This window comes from Scophthalmus maximus, chromosome 4 (assembly GCF_022379125.1).
Source record: "Scophthalmus maximus strain ysfricsl-2021 chromosome 4, ASM2237912v1, whole genome shotgun sequence".
NCBI lineage: Eukaryota > Metazoa > Chordata > Actinopteri > Pleuronectiformes > Scophthalmidae > Scophthalmus > Scophthalmus maximus.
This window is the reverse complement of record NC_061518.1, coordinates 25,945,617-25,963,617: the sequence shown is the minus strand read 5'-3', so window position 1 is coordinate 25,963,617 and position 18,001 is coordinate 25,945,617. Positions and strand designations below refer to the sequence as shown.

At 42.1% G+C, this 18,001-nt stretch overlaps 2 protein-coding genes across 2 annotated transcripts; both read right to left on the bottom strand.

The window, feature by feature from the left end:
- Window positions 1-3,349: 3,349 nt before the first annotated feature.
- Window positions 3,350-9,146, bottom strand: selenos (selenoprotein S). Its single transcript, XM_035628192.2, has 6 exons — window positions 8,908-9,146; window positions 7,096-7,227; window positions 6,025-6,131; window positions 5,826-5,915; window positions 5,395-5,470; window positions 3,350-3,987 (listed from the first exon to the last, which is right to left on the bottom strand). The coding sequence occupies exons 1-6, from the start codon at window positions 8,996-8,998 to the stop codon at window positions 3,908-3,910; spliced, it is 576 nt and encodes a 191-aa protein (XP_035484085.2). The 5' UTR covers window positions 8,999-9,146; the 3' UTR covers window positions 3,350-3,907.
- A 1,075-nt stretch (window positions 9,147-10,221) lies between these two features.
- Window positions 10,222-16,847, bottom strand: snrpa1 (small nuclear ribonucleoprotein polypeptide A'). Its single transcript, XM_035628191.2, has 9 exons — window positions 16,661-16,847; window positions 15,036-15,183; window positions 14,252-14,330; window positions 13,956-14,002; window positions 13,753-13,855; window positions 13,305-13,384; window positions 11,988-12,063; window positions 11,355-11,448; window positions 10,222-10,518 (listed from the first exon to the last, which is right to left on the bottom strand). Exons 1-9 carry the CDS (start codon window positions 16,740-16,742, stop codon window positions 10,352-10,354), a joined length of 876 nt encoding a protein of 291 aa, XP_035484084.2. The 5' UTR covers window positions 16,743-16,847; the 3' UTR covers window positions 10,222-10,351.
- Between the last annotated feature and the right edge of the window lie 1,154 nt (window positions 16,848-18,001).

Genomic DNA, 18,001 nt, shown 5'->3' with positions numbered 1-18,001 from the left:
TCTTTTACTTGTATTCACGTTTGTTCTAAATGATGGATTACATGTTTTTTAAAGCGTCCTCAAACGCAGCACTCCTCTGAGCCTCCACTCTAGTCTCGAGCGCCACCTTGTGGTTTTCCCCTCACGGTTGTCACTTTATTGAGTCAAAGGTTTTTATTGTTTTTTTTCCTTCTGAAACACACACACACACACACACACACACACACACACACACAAACCGGAACCCTCCGTTTTAGAAAATGTTTCAGGTGCACAATGTTGGTTGGCTACAAGAAATAGATCAAACTGGAGTCATATTCTCAGCACAGGTTGTCACAATCTGTTATTGTCAGACACACTTCCTCTGTGGTCTCAGCTCACTTGCTCTGCAACTACTGTGCAATACACATAATATACATACAAACCCACTTCTACGGCCTCCAGAGACACCATCTGTGTTTATGTCCACACGTGTGCCGTGATTGTACAGTGCACCTGCACTCATGTACGTGCAAGTGTGTGTAAGTATGATTATTTATTTATTAATTTATCGATGATGACATGCCTTCCACCATAGAGTTTTGCTTGCACAAAGTGTGCACAAAGCATAATCAATGTTCATATTCAGGTTTGAATCTGAATGAAAGTCCATATAGAGGCCCATTTTATTATTATTGCACAAAATGTAGAAAAGAAAGTTACACCATAATCTTTAAAAGGACAACAGCACAAAATGCTCTGCAGATCTTTTAATTTTTCACAGTAAAATGCTCTTTTCAATGAAGGCCACGAAGATACCGATAACTGAACATTGTTTCCTTTCAGTGTTTGTGTTACCTGATGATGTTGCGTATCAAACATTAATACTGAAAATGTCTTAAAGGCATGTCAGTACACTCATCACTCAGTGTGTTCTTGTCCACCGTGGAGCAACCCGAGGAGAATCAAGGTTGGATTACTAATGTAGTTCAAACCATTAGGCTGAAAGATCAAAAAGTGACTTTCTGGTTTTTTGTTTTTGTTTTTTTTACTGAATTTAACACAGATGCAACTCAGAGGGGAAAAGACCTAAACTCTAAAATGCTTGACCCTTTACAGCGTCCCGAAACAACCCAAGAGGACGTTCTGAGAGGAAGTCTCTGAGAAAAAAGTTAGGTACAATCAAGTGTGTTCAAAGTGAAAAGTAGATGCAGGGTATATGAGGGGATCGCAAAGTGTGGAGGCCACAAAGACTACAAAGCAACTGGGGCTCTGAGAGAAGGTGGATTATCACCATCACCTGGACTGTTGTGAAACAGCCATCTGAGGCAAATTGTGGGTTCTGCTCAAGAGCAGCAGCAGGGTAAGTATCCATCAAGTACGTGTTATGTGTACCGTGTGCTGACATTTCTCACAGGTGTGTCTTACCTGTCCGCTTACCTGCTGGCACGTGTCGTTAACATTTTAAGGGTGGTCACGTCGCAGATTTCTCTCCTTGTCAACAAACCCCACGCCCACGGACCCAAAACCAGCACTGATTTCAATCCCGCCAACAAGTGCTGTGCACGTATCCAAAGCCTGATGGCTCTCATTCCTCTGCCACAGCGTTCCATTGCTGTCCAATACATTTTATTTTTTGTTGCAACACATCGGTGAAACCTGAGTTTGATGTTGCTTCATTACCATAAACATCCAATGGAAATTTATTTTATCTCAGATAAATCATCCTTCTGCCAGACATACCCAGAAGAGCACCAAATGTGGATTCATTGCCAGATGAGGGCAGTCCCCAGCTACCCCCCCCCCCCCCAAATTAGGAACCAAAAGGACTTTTGGCCAGAGACACTGACAGAGCAGGGGACAGTCAGACTAACGCATTTCATGGGATTTGTTTGTGCCTAAGTCTGAATCATTGATCTAAAATCTATTTAAATTACTTCAACTAGAACAGATCATATTCCTCTTTAGTAAGAGAGAAATCCTCACACAGTCCACTCTACTACCTCCACTGGATTGTGTAGATATGCTCAGGTCGCTGCCACGACATTATGTACCACTGTGGCATTTAACTCTGACATCCGGATTTTACATATTTAAAGATCTTTCCCTCCAAATTAAAAAAATTAAATAAATTAAACATCCTTAGTTGTGTTGAGCAGCCATGACCGTATCACAGTTTTAAAGATCCTCAAACCAGCTCTGGATGAGGACAGACTGGCTTCCAGTAACACGAGCCCACCACGGGATTGAATTGTAACATAAACTGGAGTTGGAGACACTCATTCATCTGAGGGGCTGTCACTATTAATAGCCTCTGTGATGGTTTTCATTGGTACAGTATGTCTCCCACTCTTTGTGCATCGAGTACGAGCACTCAGCGGAATATACACCATCTTTATTTGATTTAACTTTGAGCCAAAGAGAACAAGCAGCACCCCTGTGCTCAGAAACCTGGGCCCCCAGATTACGCAACCTGCCTCCAGGCTGCTCACATCGCACTTCACATTGTGCTTTGGTGTATCAGATTCAGAAACAAAACTGCGGTTCATTTAATGATCGAAAAACAATTGACTCACTGAAACTGGGGCTTTTTTGCCTCGAGACACAGGGAACAGTCGATACGCCTACACTGTAAAACCGGGTTTCAAGCCTACTGGGGAAAAGTGAGGATCTTTTATTACAAATTTAGCCCCTCTACAAGACAGGAGACAGATTTAGGTAATATTGCGGGGCAAGCCTTAAGGCATTTCATGTCAGTGCATGTTGTGCTTTAGTGCAGCAGGCTCCGATTCAAAATGTCAGTTGTTTAAGGTCACCTGGTAGAATATTTCCGTGTGACTATGGAACAAGTTCTTAAATGTGTCCACCATTTGTGTGTCTGTGTGCATCTCGTCGATGGTCTCACAATATTCCATTGATCCACAGGTGGTAGTAATACACACACAAACACACAAAAAGCAGCATGCCAACAAGGGCCGTGAAACAGGTGACTGCTGAGTTGTGATGAGAAATATAAAGAAATGTCTCCAACATTTAAGAAAAATCAGCTTGGCAAATATTTTATGAGGAGAAAGAAAATGCATTCAACATGTTTGTCAGAGCTGAAGGAGAAACATGATGTAAACTGTGACCTGATCAAAAGACAACCTCACAAGGCTCCTGTAAACCACCACAAACATGGCGCCTGTGGGTCCCCGGGCATCTAGAGCCCTGAGGCAGTTGTCCTCTTTCATGTAATTTGTTCACAGATCTTGGCATCAGTTTCACTTCCTGGATAAATCAAGTTAAAGTTAAGCTTAAGCTTACAAAGAATTTATAAAAGCTCCCTGCTTCATACCATGTTGCACCCTTGCATTACCTTCAGGTACTTGCAGAATCTCAGGTGCACAAATTCAAACTTTTTCATATTTTTATTGCATAAAGATGTGTTACATGACAGAGACACCCTCCTTACATCTACATAGATCAAGATGTTGGAAACTACATAATCAGAATAGAGTGTTTCTGATAATTAACCCACTAGCTGAAAGCTGCTGTAGTAATAGAAAAACAAAAGTTAAGTTGGTACACTTATTAAAATATATCGGGAAGCACACCGACTGAAATTCATCAGCCAAACCTGGTGGTTACAAACCATTTACAGGAATGGCTTCATTACAAGATTTCAACTCCACACGTCATTTGAACCTTAAAGGCATGTCTCAAGTCGATCGAGTTACCTTTAAACAATGCAGCAGCACAGATATCAGAATCAAAAAGAAGGATATCAGACAGGATAGCAGGCGTAGTAAGGCTAAAGGAAGAAAGAGGAAAAACAGAGTTTCTAAAAAATCTTAACACGAGTGTGGGTGTGGTGACGTTGTCAGCTTGGTTCAGTCAGTCGGTGTGCACGTCAAGAATGTCAGAGGTCAGAGGTCAGACAGACCATAATCTCTGACCCTCTTTAACCTCATCCACCAGATGACGGCCCTCTCCTGCCAGGTCTCCAGGCACAGGAGCTTCCTCCTGGTCCAGACAACGGGTTGTAGTCTGAAAGACACACAGGAGGACAGGATGAAGACTGCTCACTCACTCACTCACTCACTCACTCACTCACTCACTCACTCACTCACTCACTCACTCACTCGTTAAAGCCTGTTAACAATTCCAAAATTGTATTATTTAGAATTATTTAAGTGACTGGCCAACAGTCAGTTTTGCTTTTGCTGACCTCCAGTTGTTTAGCTCCTCCTCTGTGATGCCGAAGTGTACTCCAGGGCAAGTCAGTACACTGTGACATCACTGCTAGTTGTGGTTACAGGTAAAACAGAGCACATGTCTAAATACAGGCCACGGGTGAAAGGTTCTAGAAATTAGGTTTAAAAATGGAGGATTTGGAATCATTGCCAAAAAATCGGTGTCAGAATTTTTCTTCTCCCCGATATGGTATCGGCATCTGTCCCCCAAAATCCGTCGGTCAGGCTTTACTTCTATATACATTTAACAGTTTGCACAGACCTATATTATGTCATAAATGTGAGTATAACATACTGTTGTACTGTCGAACCCAGTGACCAACAGCAACAGTTACTTTATTTGGAATAATAGCAAAACATTGTAGAGAATCACTGCTGTTCAATCTGCTCTTAAAGGGCAACTTCACTAATTGTCTACTCCATTCCCATGGTTCTGGTGTATGGAGGACCTGTGACGGAATGGAATTTGACTTCCCTCTGTTTCCACTACATTAAAATGCTTTTGCAACATGCTTGGACAACAGGCTGTGCTTCCTCAATCTTTGTTGGCCTGCCTCCAAGGACGACAAAGACGGGGTCTCCAAAACAATCTGTCTGGCTGATTGTTTTCTCACTAGTGACAGCGGAAACCTGACGCCAAAATTCCTCTGGATTTGGAGGTATTATTGTAAAGAGTTGGGGAATTTGGTGCTTCACCACAGAGAATGGAAGAGGAGGCGGCGGCTGCGACTGGCAGAGCTTTGTGACGGCTGCAGCTGAGAGAGGGACAGCTGTGGGCGACTCGCTCCGTAGCAAAAGTGATACCTGGTGGGATGCCTGTCTGGTGTTGGGGGGGGGGGGGCTGAAAATGTGTGTGCATCACTAAAACTGTCCCAGATATGGCCTTACAGTCATGTAATATATAGAAATATATATTTAAATAAATAGTTAGTCTGTCAGGTTGTCTGATAAGAGGCACTGACATCGCATGACTGAAGGGTCATTTGCCTACTTTATGTGCACTGCATTTTGCCGTGATTTATCGCGGAACACAAATTACCAGGTTTTTTCAAACACACAGTAGCAAGGATAAAATTGTTTACAAACTGTCCAATTTCCATTTGTGCAGAACAACACAATGAAAAAGAGCAAATAAGTGAAACACTGAGCAAAACACTGATTGCTTCAGCGTGGACTGAAGTGACTGCTGTCATATACATACCAGCACTGCGAAGTGGCTTCTTATCCGTCTTTGGTTTCAGCACTGTTGTTGATGATGAGCTGGCCTCTTCGGTGGTCTGCAGAGATATGGATTCATCAGATAAAACTGTGAGGGACCACAAGCCCACTGATTTGTGAATGTGGTTAGCCTTGGTCAACAACTTCTAATCCATCACAACTTAAGCAACTGTTTAAAACCCCTTAGTGAGGCCAGTCCTTTTAGCGACAGTCAACTTTGCAGATGATTCCAGGCAGCAGGAGCAAAAAAAAAAAAAAGGCTTTTTACCAAGTTCAGTGCGAACTGGTTTGTGGGTTGACTGCATTATTACACAACCTGTGTGATGCACTTTATGTACAAAGAGGGCATTTTACTTTTGGTCTTTTGAACTTCTAGACAAGAGAATGTTGAAGATGATTAAACTGGAAACTCACCTGTGGACTTTTTGCAGTTCTTTTGTAACTCTTTCCCTCTTTCATACTCTCCCATAGCTCGACCTTCTGCCTCCTCTTTTCTTCTTCTTGCTGTTGGGAGAATACATCCCATGGTGAGTATAGGTCTCACATCACATCAGGCAGATCGGCATTTCTCTTTCTCTCTCTCTCTCTTCTCTCTGTCTCTCACTTTCCGCACCTGTTTCTGTTTCTCTTTGAAGATGACTGCCTTGGCATCAAGCTCTTCTTGCATCTTTCTCCGAGCTGCTTCCAAGGCTTCTTGTCTTCTTGCCACTAGAGCAGCATCTACACACACACACACACACACACACACACACACACACACACACACACACACACACACACACACACACACACACACACACACACACACACACACACACACACACACACACACACACACACACACACACACACACACACACACACACACACACACACACACACACAAAAATCATTCAAATAAGCCTTTACTGAAAGGCAGCGAAACACTTTAAACACCGTTCCGACCTGGTATTAATATCTGTTCACAGGTGGAGAGCTCCAAGCCCAGGTGTGAATGCACCCAAGACAAAACTGATGACACACTTGAAGTGCGATCAATCAGATCACATTGGGAGGTGGTGTGAGACTCACATGGCCACATTCTTTTAGAAGCGTGATTGTGTCCTGGCCTGGGCCACGCTGATGGACCGTCTACTCGGCTGACATCCTCAAACCTGCTACAGGTTCATAATGGACCAAAAGTCATGGTGGTCACAATGTAAGATTGCTCCTGGGACAACACCCTCAGCTCCCCTGCTCATGACCACCTGGAGCGGGACACCCACGTAACTCCTCACATCAGCTTGAGACAAACTTCAGAATGGATTTTTTTTTCCAGCGAATGAGGACAGACAGTATGAGCAGGGAGAATGAATTACATGAATCGATAACTTTATCATCATAAAATACTTATGGAATGTTTACTATTCTTGTATTATAATAGACCTGTGAGAAATCCAGAGCTATTCAAACAATTCACACATCTGAGTCCCAGTCGCTTTGGATAATCCATCAATTATGATAACAGGAGCTACTTCTTTCTGATAATTGCTCCAGTAGTCAACAGGTGCATGTAATCTCATGAAGCCATGTAGCTTTTTGTATTATTAGAAAACGCAGCTCTACTGATCAGACATTTTTGCCTTGGCACCTTTCTGTATCACACAGACAGTGTGTGCAGGCGCAGGTGAGGGCTGGTGCTCACCTTGTGGAGTTTGTGGGGCTGAGCTGCTGGAGCTCTGCCTGGATCTCCACTTGCTCAGGTACTGGATGAGGAGGTAGCCCAGCACAGACACGAGCAGCAGGGGCCAGCCATACTGGGACAGCAGCTCTCCGGCTAAAAGAGACGAAACACACCAAGTTTCTTGTTGTGAAACAATTCGGACCCACTGATAGATCTACAACCAAGGATCACAACAGTGGGGAAAAAAAAACTGGGGCACCACAAAGAATATTAGCCAAAATATGAAAAATCGATTTATTCTATAACTATATTATTTCTTAAGTTAATTAGGGTTTATCATATTCATATTCGGTTTGAGAGAGTCTTATTGTAACCACCTATGAAGATAAAATCATGTATCAAACAAAAATTCAAGCAGACACTGCACTGGAAACAGGTATTCAACCTTTCAATGAAAATATGTATATACATACATGTGTGTACACATTACACAAATTCATATTATATGGAATCATATAACCAAATATTAACATGCCTGTCTATGGCATGCATACACACACACACACACACACACACACACACACACACATATGTAGTTCATTCTTGATCACAGTTTACAGCAACAATAACCCTGTGTACCAGGCTGCTCATGCTGCGTTCCATTGTACCTCGGAGCTCGGGTTTATCCTTCCGGTATAATCTAGGACCTCCGAGCGCCTCCGAGTCGGAAATCGAAACTGGAATCACCAGCCCGACTTCCGGGGTCCGAGTTCCGACGGAACGCAGCACTGTGCACTACTTTTGCTACAGTAGCAACTGTGTGTGTTTTTTTTTTCCCATCACGAGCCACGCTTTCTACTAGTAGGGGTTTCGGAAAAACTCTTCCAAAAAAAAAAAAAATCGACGTTTACCAACTCCGTTTCCCGCCTCAACGTGCGCACTTCGCCACTTCCGTAGACGGCCGTTGCAGCCAGCGACTGGCTAGTCGGTCAGTGCTGACGCTAGCTCCCGGTCAGACTCAGGGCCTCCGGTTTGACGACTCCACTCCACATGGAGCAGCAGGAAGTTCAGCCAGCCCCTTCGTCGTTGAAGGCAAGTGTCTGGGCGCACTTTGGATTTTACAACCTCCCGGGGAAGACGGACAAGCTGGACATGACCCATTCAATATGCAAGCTTTGCAAAATGAAAGTCAAGTACTTCGGCAACACTACGAACAGCCGGGCTCACATCGTGCGCCATCACCCGGAGTTGAGAGAGTAGCAGCGGGGACCGACACCAGCAGCCCACCAACCCACGCTGCACCGCTGCGCAGACCCTCGGCCACGATCACCAGGTCCATCGCCTATTCCTGCCCAGAGGACCCGCGGCCCCCGCAACGTGCTCGACAATGAAGGATTTTGATTCACGATCCAGACAACTTTGATTTGTATAGCTTGTTATTCATAAAACCACTGAGTGACAATGAGAAATACTAAAATAATTGTGCACGCCTAGCATGAATAAATTACACTTGGTCATAGATTTGCCTTTGTGTGTTTACAGTATCGATTATTGATAACCTTTTCAACAAAAAAATGAATGATATAATCTTATGCTTTCATGCCAGAAGTTGCCACACCGCCTTTATTAGCGTACAGGGGACTGGAGTGGACCCTGGAGGTGTGTACTGATTCAAGAATCGGTTTTGAAACGAGAAGCGGTCTGAATCGTGACCCCAGCAATCGGAGTAGTGAGACGCCCGAAGATTGCCAGCCCAACTAAAACATCTGTTAGCATCAGGTAGCACAAGCGACGTCGGCACAACAGTAAACACAGTGGGTGGTGTCACGTTACCCGTCAGGCTCAGGGAGCTCAGATCCTGGTTCTTGGGCGACGTCGTCTCCACCACGTTGCTCCCCTCGTCTGCGATCGTCACTCCGTCCATTTTCTAACAGACACACTCAAGTCTGTTGGAGAGTTAAAAAAAAGAAGCGTAATCCGCTCCTTGGTTACTTGTGTCGGCGACTCATTACTGCGGCAACCATCTTTGCCAGCGCCGAAGCAGAGGAGACGTGACGTGTTGGCTCTGTGTTGGCTGTGTATTCTTCCTCGAGGTTTTATTGGAAGTAGGCAAACCGGCGTGAGGGCCCATTGCCGCCCCCGAGTGGACGGTGAGGAGTGTGACTCAGGAGACCGCTCAGACCAAAAAAATGAAGTGTTTTCTTGTTTTCTCAGCTTTTTCAAAAACAAACATCAACACGTTATAATAAAGGTTAATTCCATTCAATGGCGGGAATTCTACTGGAAGAACCTCGTTAGAAATCCTATTCGCCTTCCTGTGAGAAGCTGGTTGTAAAGGACTGGTGACCCGCCTTACGCCATTTATTATTAGGACAAAGGATGACTAATCTACCGACGGTTTGCTTTGATTTCTATTGTATTGTATTGTATATCACTGTTAATGATGCACAAAATGTTTAATAAAAAAATTAAATAAAGGTTACATCCGATCACTCTGATGTATGCATTTTAGCCAATAAATTAGAGGGAAATGATCAAAAGCCAGATAAGAATAACAACTCCTTACAGTCATCTGTATAAGGCCACATTCCTGAAAGTGTATTTAAGCCAAAAAATATAAATCTCCCAAATAGGTGTGTAGAGCTGTTACTGTAAACTGCACTAAAGATTTAGACCACTTGAATTATTACTTGAATAGAGTATGTCCAGGCTTGTACTTGAGAGCTTTTGTTTAAGATGCAAACATTTCCCAACCGTTTTTTTTTGTTGATTGATTTAAGCAGATTGGTGGTAATCGAGGATTTTAAGTGCTCCGAGTGTCTTATCAAAAAAATATGGGGGGAGGGGGGGAAACCTCAAAAGAAAACATTCCAATTAGAGGTTACATTTTTAAATCTTTAATGTAGTATCAGTGACTTACTTATTGTCAAGGCATTTGTTTGAAAATGGAGTTGTATTTTAAGCTAGGATCCAGTGCTCCGTGGCACATGATCCTTTCTGCTAAAAGAGAGGAAGTCACTACGATTTCAACCTTTGTCAATACATCTCTTCTGAGTCCACCACCTTTTAAAATATACAAGTATAGACCGTACAGGTGGACTGCATTCAGCTGAGAATGTCGACTGCTTAAAGAAAGTTGTCTCAAAACAATATTCAAAATCTGTTTAATGTGTCATTTTACAAAATAAAAAAACAAATAACCCTGGTAAAATTAAGTTCAACACAAGAAATAAACAACATTAAAAAATAAACAAAACCAAAAATGCTTTCAGGGTTCTCAGGAGCCATTAACATGTGGCTCTGCATCCATATGTTCATCACCATCCTCTTGATCTCCCTCATTCATCTCCTCCTCAGCACCTCCACCCATGGGTGTCTCCATTTGTTCAGTGTCTTCCTCTTCCTCCTCCTCCTCCTCCTCTTCTTCCACCAGGTCAACTGGATCTGATTATACAAGCACATATATTTTTTCATCCTTTTATAAAAACAATACAATATATATCTAAAACAAATCAAATTCAGGTATATCTGAAGGGCAATGCACGTGTTTAGGCCTGTCACGATAATTACGTTGTCGACTTATCGTACAATACATGAATATAAACTTAATCATTTCTATTTAACTCAATAACAGGCAGTGTCAACATGCCTGTTTGTTGAAATAAGAATGAATGTTAACAACAGTCCAGGAGGTCTCGCTGCTTCTGTCCTCTCATCTGTTCTCGTCGTATGATTGATCAGTTACCGGTTTGGGTCGATAACATCAGAAAATTGGGATTTCTTAATATTTTTCACACAGCGCTTACAATGAAACAATGGCGCAAAACACTAAGTACAACATCTTGAGAAGTTGACTGTCACATTCCATGTAATTAATGGGAAACACTAAACACAACTTCAAGTACACTGCAAGAGCGAGGTGGTGAACAGTGAAATCTCACATTAAAGATTTCAGTAAGCTCTCCACATATACCGATCTGTTTTTTCTTGTAAACTATCCCGTGTAATCTGCAACACCAGTGTTGTCCCTCCTCTAAACTCTAATATAGTCCGACAGTGAAAATTTCAACTGACAAAAGTATTTTGTAGTCTGACTCAATCCTAAGAGAATCGGCCTCTGGATACATATACACATTACAGGATCAATTAACTGCTAGTTCAATCTTTTTATCATAAAATATGTTTAAAAACTACTACAAGTAATTGCCATTCAGAAGCTAATAATGTGGTCCGTCTGCAGCATTAGTTCAGTAATGGAATAGCATTGCTTCAGTACCGACCTTGTCTCAGATCTCGGCCTGGGATCTGACCGGCCTGCAGCATCCCTTTCAACCTCTCCACTTCTGCCAATGATGAAGCATTAGCGATGGCAATCTGAAATACAAACACATGTAAACCTCACATGATCTGACAAATTCCATTCTTAACTTTACATTATGCAAATTCACTACTTCAACGCAACTGTAGTAAATAAATGTAATAATCCATGATATAAGTCAATAGGATTTTTTTTTTGCTTTAAAGCACAAATGTTCATTCTTCACATTGGAAACAGACACAAAGAAAGTCGTCACTCATGGCCCGAGAAGAAGTTGATTTTCACCAACCCATCTTTGCACAGGAATGGTTGTTACACTCTTCCAACATACACAAACCATCTCTTGAATAATTCGGTCACAAGATGACTACAGTGTAAAGTGCTCTCGCTCAGAAGACTGCAATGAGATTGAAAACTCCAGAAAAAGCCAGGAAGTTTCATTAAGATTCATTTTTGTACACTATCTTTGTTGCACCTATGTCACATTTTGTATGACAGAGGGATGCAATTAAAGAAACAAAAACAGCTCTAAAAATCTAACAGCCCACCACCCCCAAAACTCAGAGGCAATAGTTTTCAAGTGAACAAAGTGAACCTTGACGGCTTCCACGTCTGCTTGAGACGGCCCCGTCCTCTTCTTCTCAAGCTGGGCTGCCACTCCAGGAGTGAATCTGAAAGGAAAACACCTCATTTAGACAACATGGACAAACATGGCTTCTCAGGCCTCTCAACCAGTGTAGTCAACCAAGTGTAGTGTCTTTTCTTGAGTCAAATAAACTGATACATTGTCCATAGACAGCAGTCCTGAGCAACACTGTGGAAAATGCTACTGGCTTCCGGTTTAAGGGTTCAGGCCCAATTTTACACATTTAATCTCCACTGAGAAAGGTAAGGTTTTTGTAATTTATTGTCTTACGATGATTTTTTTGCACTAAAAATCTGAAATCTTAAAAATAATTGAAATGGTAAAATGTATTAGATATTATTAAAACAAAAAGTAAGATCCAAATATTTAAGGTATTTGGACAGTGACACGCATTTTGTTTTTCAGACTGAGAATTCAGCCCATTCAATTAAAAAAATAATGGAAACTACATTCAAGTGACATTAAATTGACTTGAACATTCATCAACTTAGAATGATCTGCGGGAGATATTTAGTCCTTTTTTGACATAGCAACACTATCCAGATTGGATAGTGACTCACCATCATTAAGCAGCTAGAGATGGACTGGCCTGGGCAAGCTGGTTAGCAGATTTGTGGGTAATGGAATGAAGTTTGATGCAAGAGTCTGACATTCCCTTCCAAAAACTTCCATAAGGCACTTTTGAATCTACCTCTTTCTTTCTCTCTCCTCATCAGCATCCATCAATTCCCCCCTCCAATCATTTTAATAGAAGTTTTGTTTCATTGGTCCATAGAACTTTGTTCCAGAATTCTACCACTTTGTGTGTATTTTTATGAGCGGCAACCAGATTATAAGATTTACACCTCGTGCAGAATCCATATTATGTTAATAAGTAAGCTATGTCACAAAGTCTTCTCTGATCGTTGACAAAGAAACGTGCACACCACCACCATGGAGAGCGTCTTCGACTCACCATTCAGTCCAGTTATTTTAAACTGACTGTGCTAAACCACAGAACCTGAACACACAAAAAGGTAACCTGTCCAAAATTGATGGTCTGGACTGTAGTTTTTACATTTTGTCACTAACTGCTGCAAATGGCCAAAAGAAAATACAGCAGTTTGTAGTCACTTTGTGTATTTTGAAGTACACAAATATACAAGCGGTGACAGTGTTTTAAAGTTGTTGTTGTTGTTGTTGTTTTTGTTTTTCATTTAACCCACTCCATCAGCCAGGATCCATTGATTCTGAGGAGCTGCTGTCTGACGTGGACTTTTATCTTACGTTTTCGTTCGCCTGGCAATATCCTTTGCAAGCTGAGCACCTCGTTTGCCTTTGAACATTTTCTCTGCCTCCTGGCGTTCCTATGACAATATCACACAGTTAAAGTGAAAACCCTGGTTAATCACAGACTGAGATTTCATCCAAGGGGGTTGGCATGGCAAGACAGGGAAATACACATTTCACCACAAGTTATTTTTTTGTTCAATGGGGTGTGTAACATATTGTTAGTATCCACTGTAATTGTTTAAAAGTTAACAAGCAACTGTACAGTGCATACTTCTGTTGTAAACCTCCATCTCTAACATCTCATGCCAGGCCTAAATACTGTACATGGTCACTGAGGACCAGATCGACAGCCCTGTATCCCACGTTATGTCATTTTTAATTTGGACTTGAAATAATAATAAAATCATTTTAAGGGACAATGTAACGGCTCACTTGCACTTACCTTGAGCTTTACCTTCTGGAAGTCTAGCACACGAATCTGTGGTATTTTGCTGATGACATAGAGCCTGTAATGCTTCTTGTTAGTCACTGGATTCCTTAACAGGCTGAAATTTCAAGGATTATCACAAACATATACAAGGATGCTTAGACAGTGCACAAGACAAGTTCAATAATAATTTTATCTTATAGCACTGATGATCATACCTTAGAAGGCTCAATGTCTTCACTGAGGCCAGGGGGTCCAAGTCACCCTACACAAGAAAACAACAATCCATCAAAAAATAATGATAATAATAACAATAATAAAAACTCAGGAAGGTAAAGAGAAGCAATGTTAAAAAGTGTTTGATGGTACATTAATGGAATCCATTGAGAAAAGACATTGGTCCAGTTGAAGTGAAATTAAAAAGAACAGCTAAACATATGAATTAAACAGATCTAACCCAATACAACATCCTGAAAGTAAATTAAAATGTTAAGTTAAGCTGTAATGTACTCACCAGCTCCTGAATGTTGTTGTTTGTGAGAACCAGTTCTGTTAGACTCGGAAGAGACTGCTCCAGATTTTCACCTATGCGACTGCAGAAAACATTTTGTGAGGTTACACACGTTTGCAGACGTGTCCTGGCCACACAAGGCTGGCTGGCCCAAACATGGAGAGCCAGCTGAGTGGCACCATAATCATCATCACTGCCATCGGACATCAGACACTAGGGCTGGGCAATATATCGAGTTTTTAAAATATCGATATATTTTCTAACACGGTATAGGATGAGACGATATTGTGTATATCGAGATTTATGTTGCGTTAAATTAGCGTCATCTATTTCTTTCTTGGAGCCGCATGTTTGGAACGGCCCTTCATAGGAAATATGTTACCGGCCGCTGACACAGACAGTACCACTCAAGGCAGAAATTTCAATAACAACGTACTTTAGGGTTGATCCGTAGATATTTATACATGACACTTTAAATTGGAGAAAGAAAAACAGATATTCAGAACTGTAATCAATAATCAAAGTTAGTGAAGGAAATGTTCATGAATGCTTCAAACTGGGGTTAAATTATTGAACTGCAAGTTAAATATTACACCCATCATATTTGATCTTACAGAAATAAACAAATTAAAATTAATTATAATCCCAAGTTTATTTTAGATCTGTAGAAAGCACGGAACTCCTTTTTGACTCATTTGACAACATTAACATGGTTTTCTTCTTTAAGTAGAACATCATATGGAATTTTTGTTCATTCAAGACACTGGAGGGTGCAGCCACAACTTACCAAATCCTGTTGTTGTTCATTAGCAGTGTTTTCAGTCTTCTGAGCAGAGGAAAACCATCCAGTTTTCGTACTTCATTATCAGAGAAGTCAATAGTGTCAAACTGGTCCAGAGTCGCTCCGAGATTTTCAAGCACTGGGATTTTATAACCTGTGACATGAAAAATATATTGCAATAAATTCATTGAATTTCATCCCTGGAGATCAGATAAACTATGTTTAAGTGATTGACAAGAATACTTCCAACAGTAGATCACCATGAGCCGTGGATAGTTTGAAAATATTTTTCAAAAGCATTGGACATTTTATTTTTTAAAGAGCAAGGCTTACATGCCTATTCATACTTTTTTCCTTTTCCTTAGTGAAAACTCTGTTATGGAATATAGAATTATAGTTCACAGTACTGTGTGTTGATGATGCTGACTCTTTCCCAAGGAGCACGTGCTCCTTTAAGCAAAGTTCAGCTTTACAATATTATTACTAAAATATGCAGCACAGTTGACAGAGTAAAGATCCCTCCTTAAATCGATATCAAGCTACTTCTAAATACATTTTACCATTTGCATAGATCTTTATTTTGAGTCATAAATGTGAGTATAAGATTTGCACTGTCGAACAATAGTAAAATATTGTTTTAGAACTAGTTTCAAAATAATATATTGCTGGTGAATCATGGCTATTTTCCGTTAACATACAAAGAAGTTATCTTCTTCCTCTTACTCAAAAAGAGTACTCCTCAGGTTTTGGGGCCACTTCCAATGGAATAACATTGATTTCCTCGAATACTGATAGTGTCTGTTTTAATGACTTTCCCATGCTGGACACAGCTGAGACACCAATAAGAAAAAGTGTTTTACATGAACCCACTGAATTAAAAAAAATGAAGTGGAAAAAGAGGGATCCATGTACTTTTCCAACAGGCTGTGGTATCATTTATTTATGTTAACCTTTTTGGGGAGAGTAAAACATTTGATATCCAATCATGTCTGGCCCCCTCCACCATGTTATAAATGTATTTTCTCTTGTTGACTGCCCTACATCTCAGAGTATCCTCGTCATTTGCATCTGTTAAACCGCGGACATGAGCACGTCTTTGTGAGAACCCACGGTCAAACACAAATCCCTGCGCGCGCCCGCGCGCTCGCAACTCGTTACTCTTCCGCTTGTAGATCACGTGACACACGTGTGACGTGTTCGAGTTTATTTTCTCCGCACGCTCGTGACGTCATCGTGGCGGGCTGGGTGAACTCCGACGTTCAACATTTCATCTCCTGCCAAGATCTTGCCACTTTCGCTTGCGGGAGCCGCGTTGGCGAGACGTGCCGGCACCGGTAAACCCCGGTGCTTCACAACGTCGGTGTTTCGTTCTGCCGTGCTGCTCCGCGGCATGTCTGCCCGTGGACACTCTCTGAAGCCCTCGGGCTAACATAGCTGACGTCGCGTAGTCGCTTTCCTTGAACATCTGCGTCTCAACCGAGTCCAGTGCGTCCGCTGCGCACTGCGGAGTGTCCGGAGCCGAGTGAAGTCCGTGTTCGAACGGAGCGCGGCGCGCGGCGCGGGGCCCCGCGTGTAGCCGTAGCAAGCTAACGCGCCATAGCTAACTAACTAGCCGTGAAGGTGTGCCTCACCTCGTAGATCCAGCTCTCTGTCTCTCACGGGGTTGGTGTATTGAGCGGCCTGCTCAATCAGCTCCGCAGATAATTTCACCATGTCGACGCCGGCTACGCACGTTGGCGACTCCTTGTTTCTGCAGCAAAACTGCACACACGCTGCTGACCGGAACAAAGGCTGAGGTCTCTTTCTTATTCGACCTTAATGGCGGGATGCAAACCCCCGCGAGAGCTGCGTGGCGCCACCTATTGGCCCGGGGCGTATAACAGCAGGAGTGGATGCGTCCCTACCTCAATGATGTTAGCACAGGGTTATCCCTGGTCAGTGTCAGGCTAAGTCAAACCACATAACCAGCTGATATCCAATAGAAATTATTGAACGTCCAATCTCAGATGCCGAGGGTGAAGTAAGATCATATTTATTTTGATCAAAATATATTCTCTGACAATTCTTCCTGATATTAAACCCTGGATTGGTGCAGTGAAATCTGAAACAATCACTTGAAATTGTTTAACCTGCTCTACCCGCCTAAAGACTGAAGATTATTGCTGTTGTATGTAATATGCTGTGTATACGGATAAGATGTTCATTTGAACTGAATTTCATCTAACATTTCCTTTGTCAATTCCCACGGCTAAATGTTCATGATTCAGGTCTTTTGATCCACCTGTGACGCTATTGAAATTCTTATATTCTTATATTTCTAAGTTTCCTTTTTCTAAAGCCTCTAACAGAGAAGCCTGCGTCATCCCTGTAGTTCAACTGTAAACACCATTTCCTGGGTGTAGCGCTCTGTGCCGGCAAAACTAGTGTCGTTTCTGTTTTCATCTGTGCCTTTCCAATGTTTTCCTTAACTTCAGATTTTCCTCTTGTTTCAACCAAGTCCAGCACCACTCCTGCTAGACAAACAGTAGCGCCCAGCATCGCCTACAGCTATCACTCTTACCTGATACACACTGATAACAGCTCATACACCTATACATCAGCCTTATCTCTCTTGCACGCCAGGTTCAACCATAGCCTTGGCCTTTGTGTGCTGTGCACAATAATCATCTTTCAAAAAGTTGGGTTAGCGGGGTGGATTACAAACATGTTTTCTTTGAATTGTTCTTGCGTTTGGGAACAAACAGTGTTGTCTTGTTGTCGCCATTGCAAAACAAAATACAATTTTACGCGAAGCAAGAAAAGAATTGACCTGAAGCCGTAGACAGTTTCAGCACCGAGTTGTGTGGCAGCACCGTGTCCCACCTCTTAAACAACTGAATCCACGTGCGGTGTTATCTCGGCCAGCGTTGGATGGAAAGTTTTGCTCATACAGCAACTGCACCATGGAGCAACGGGACAACTCCTGCTCATAT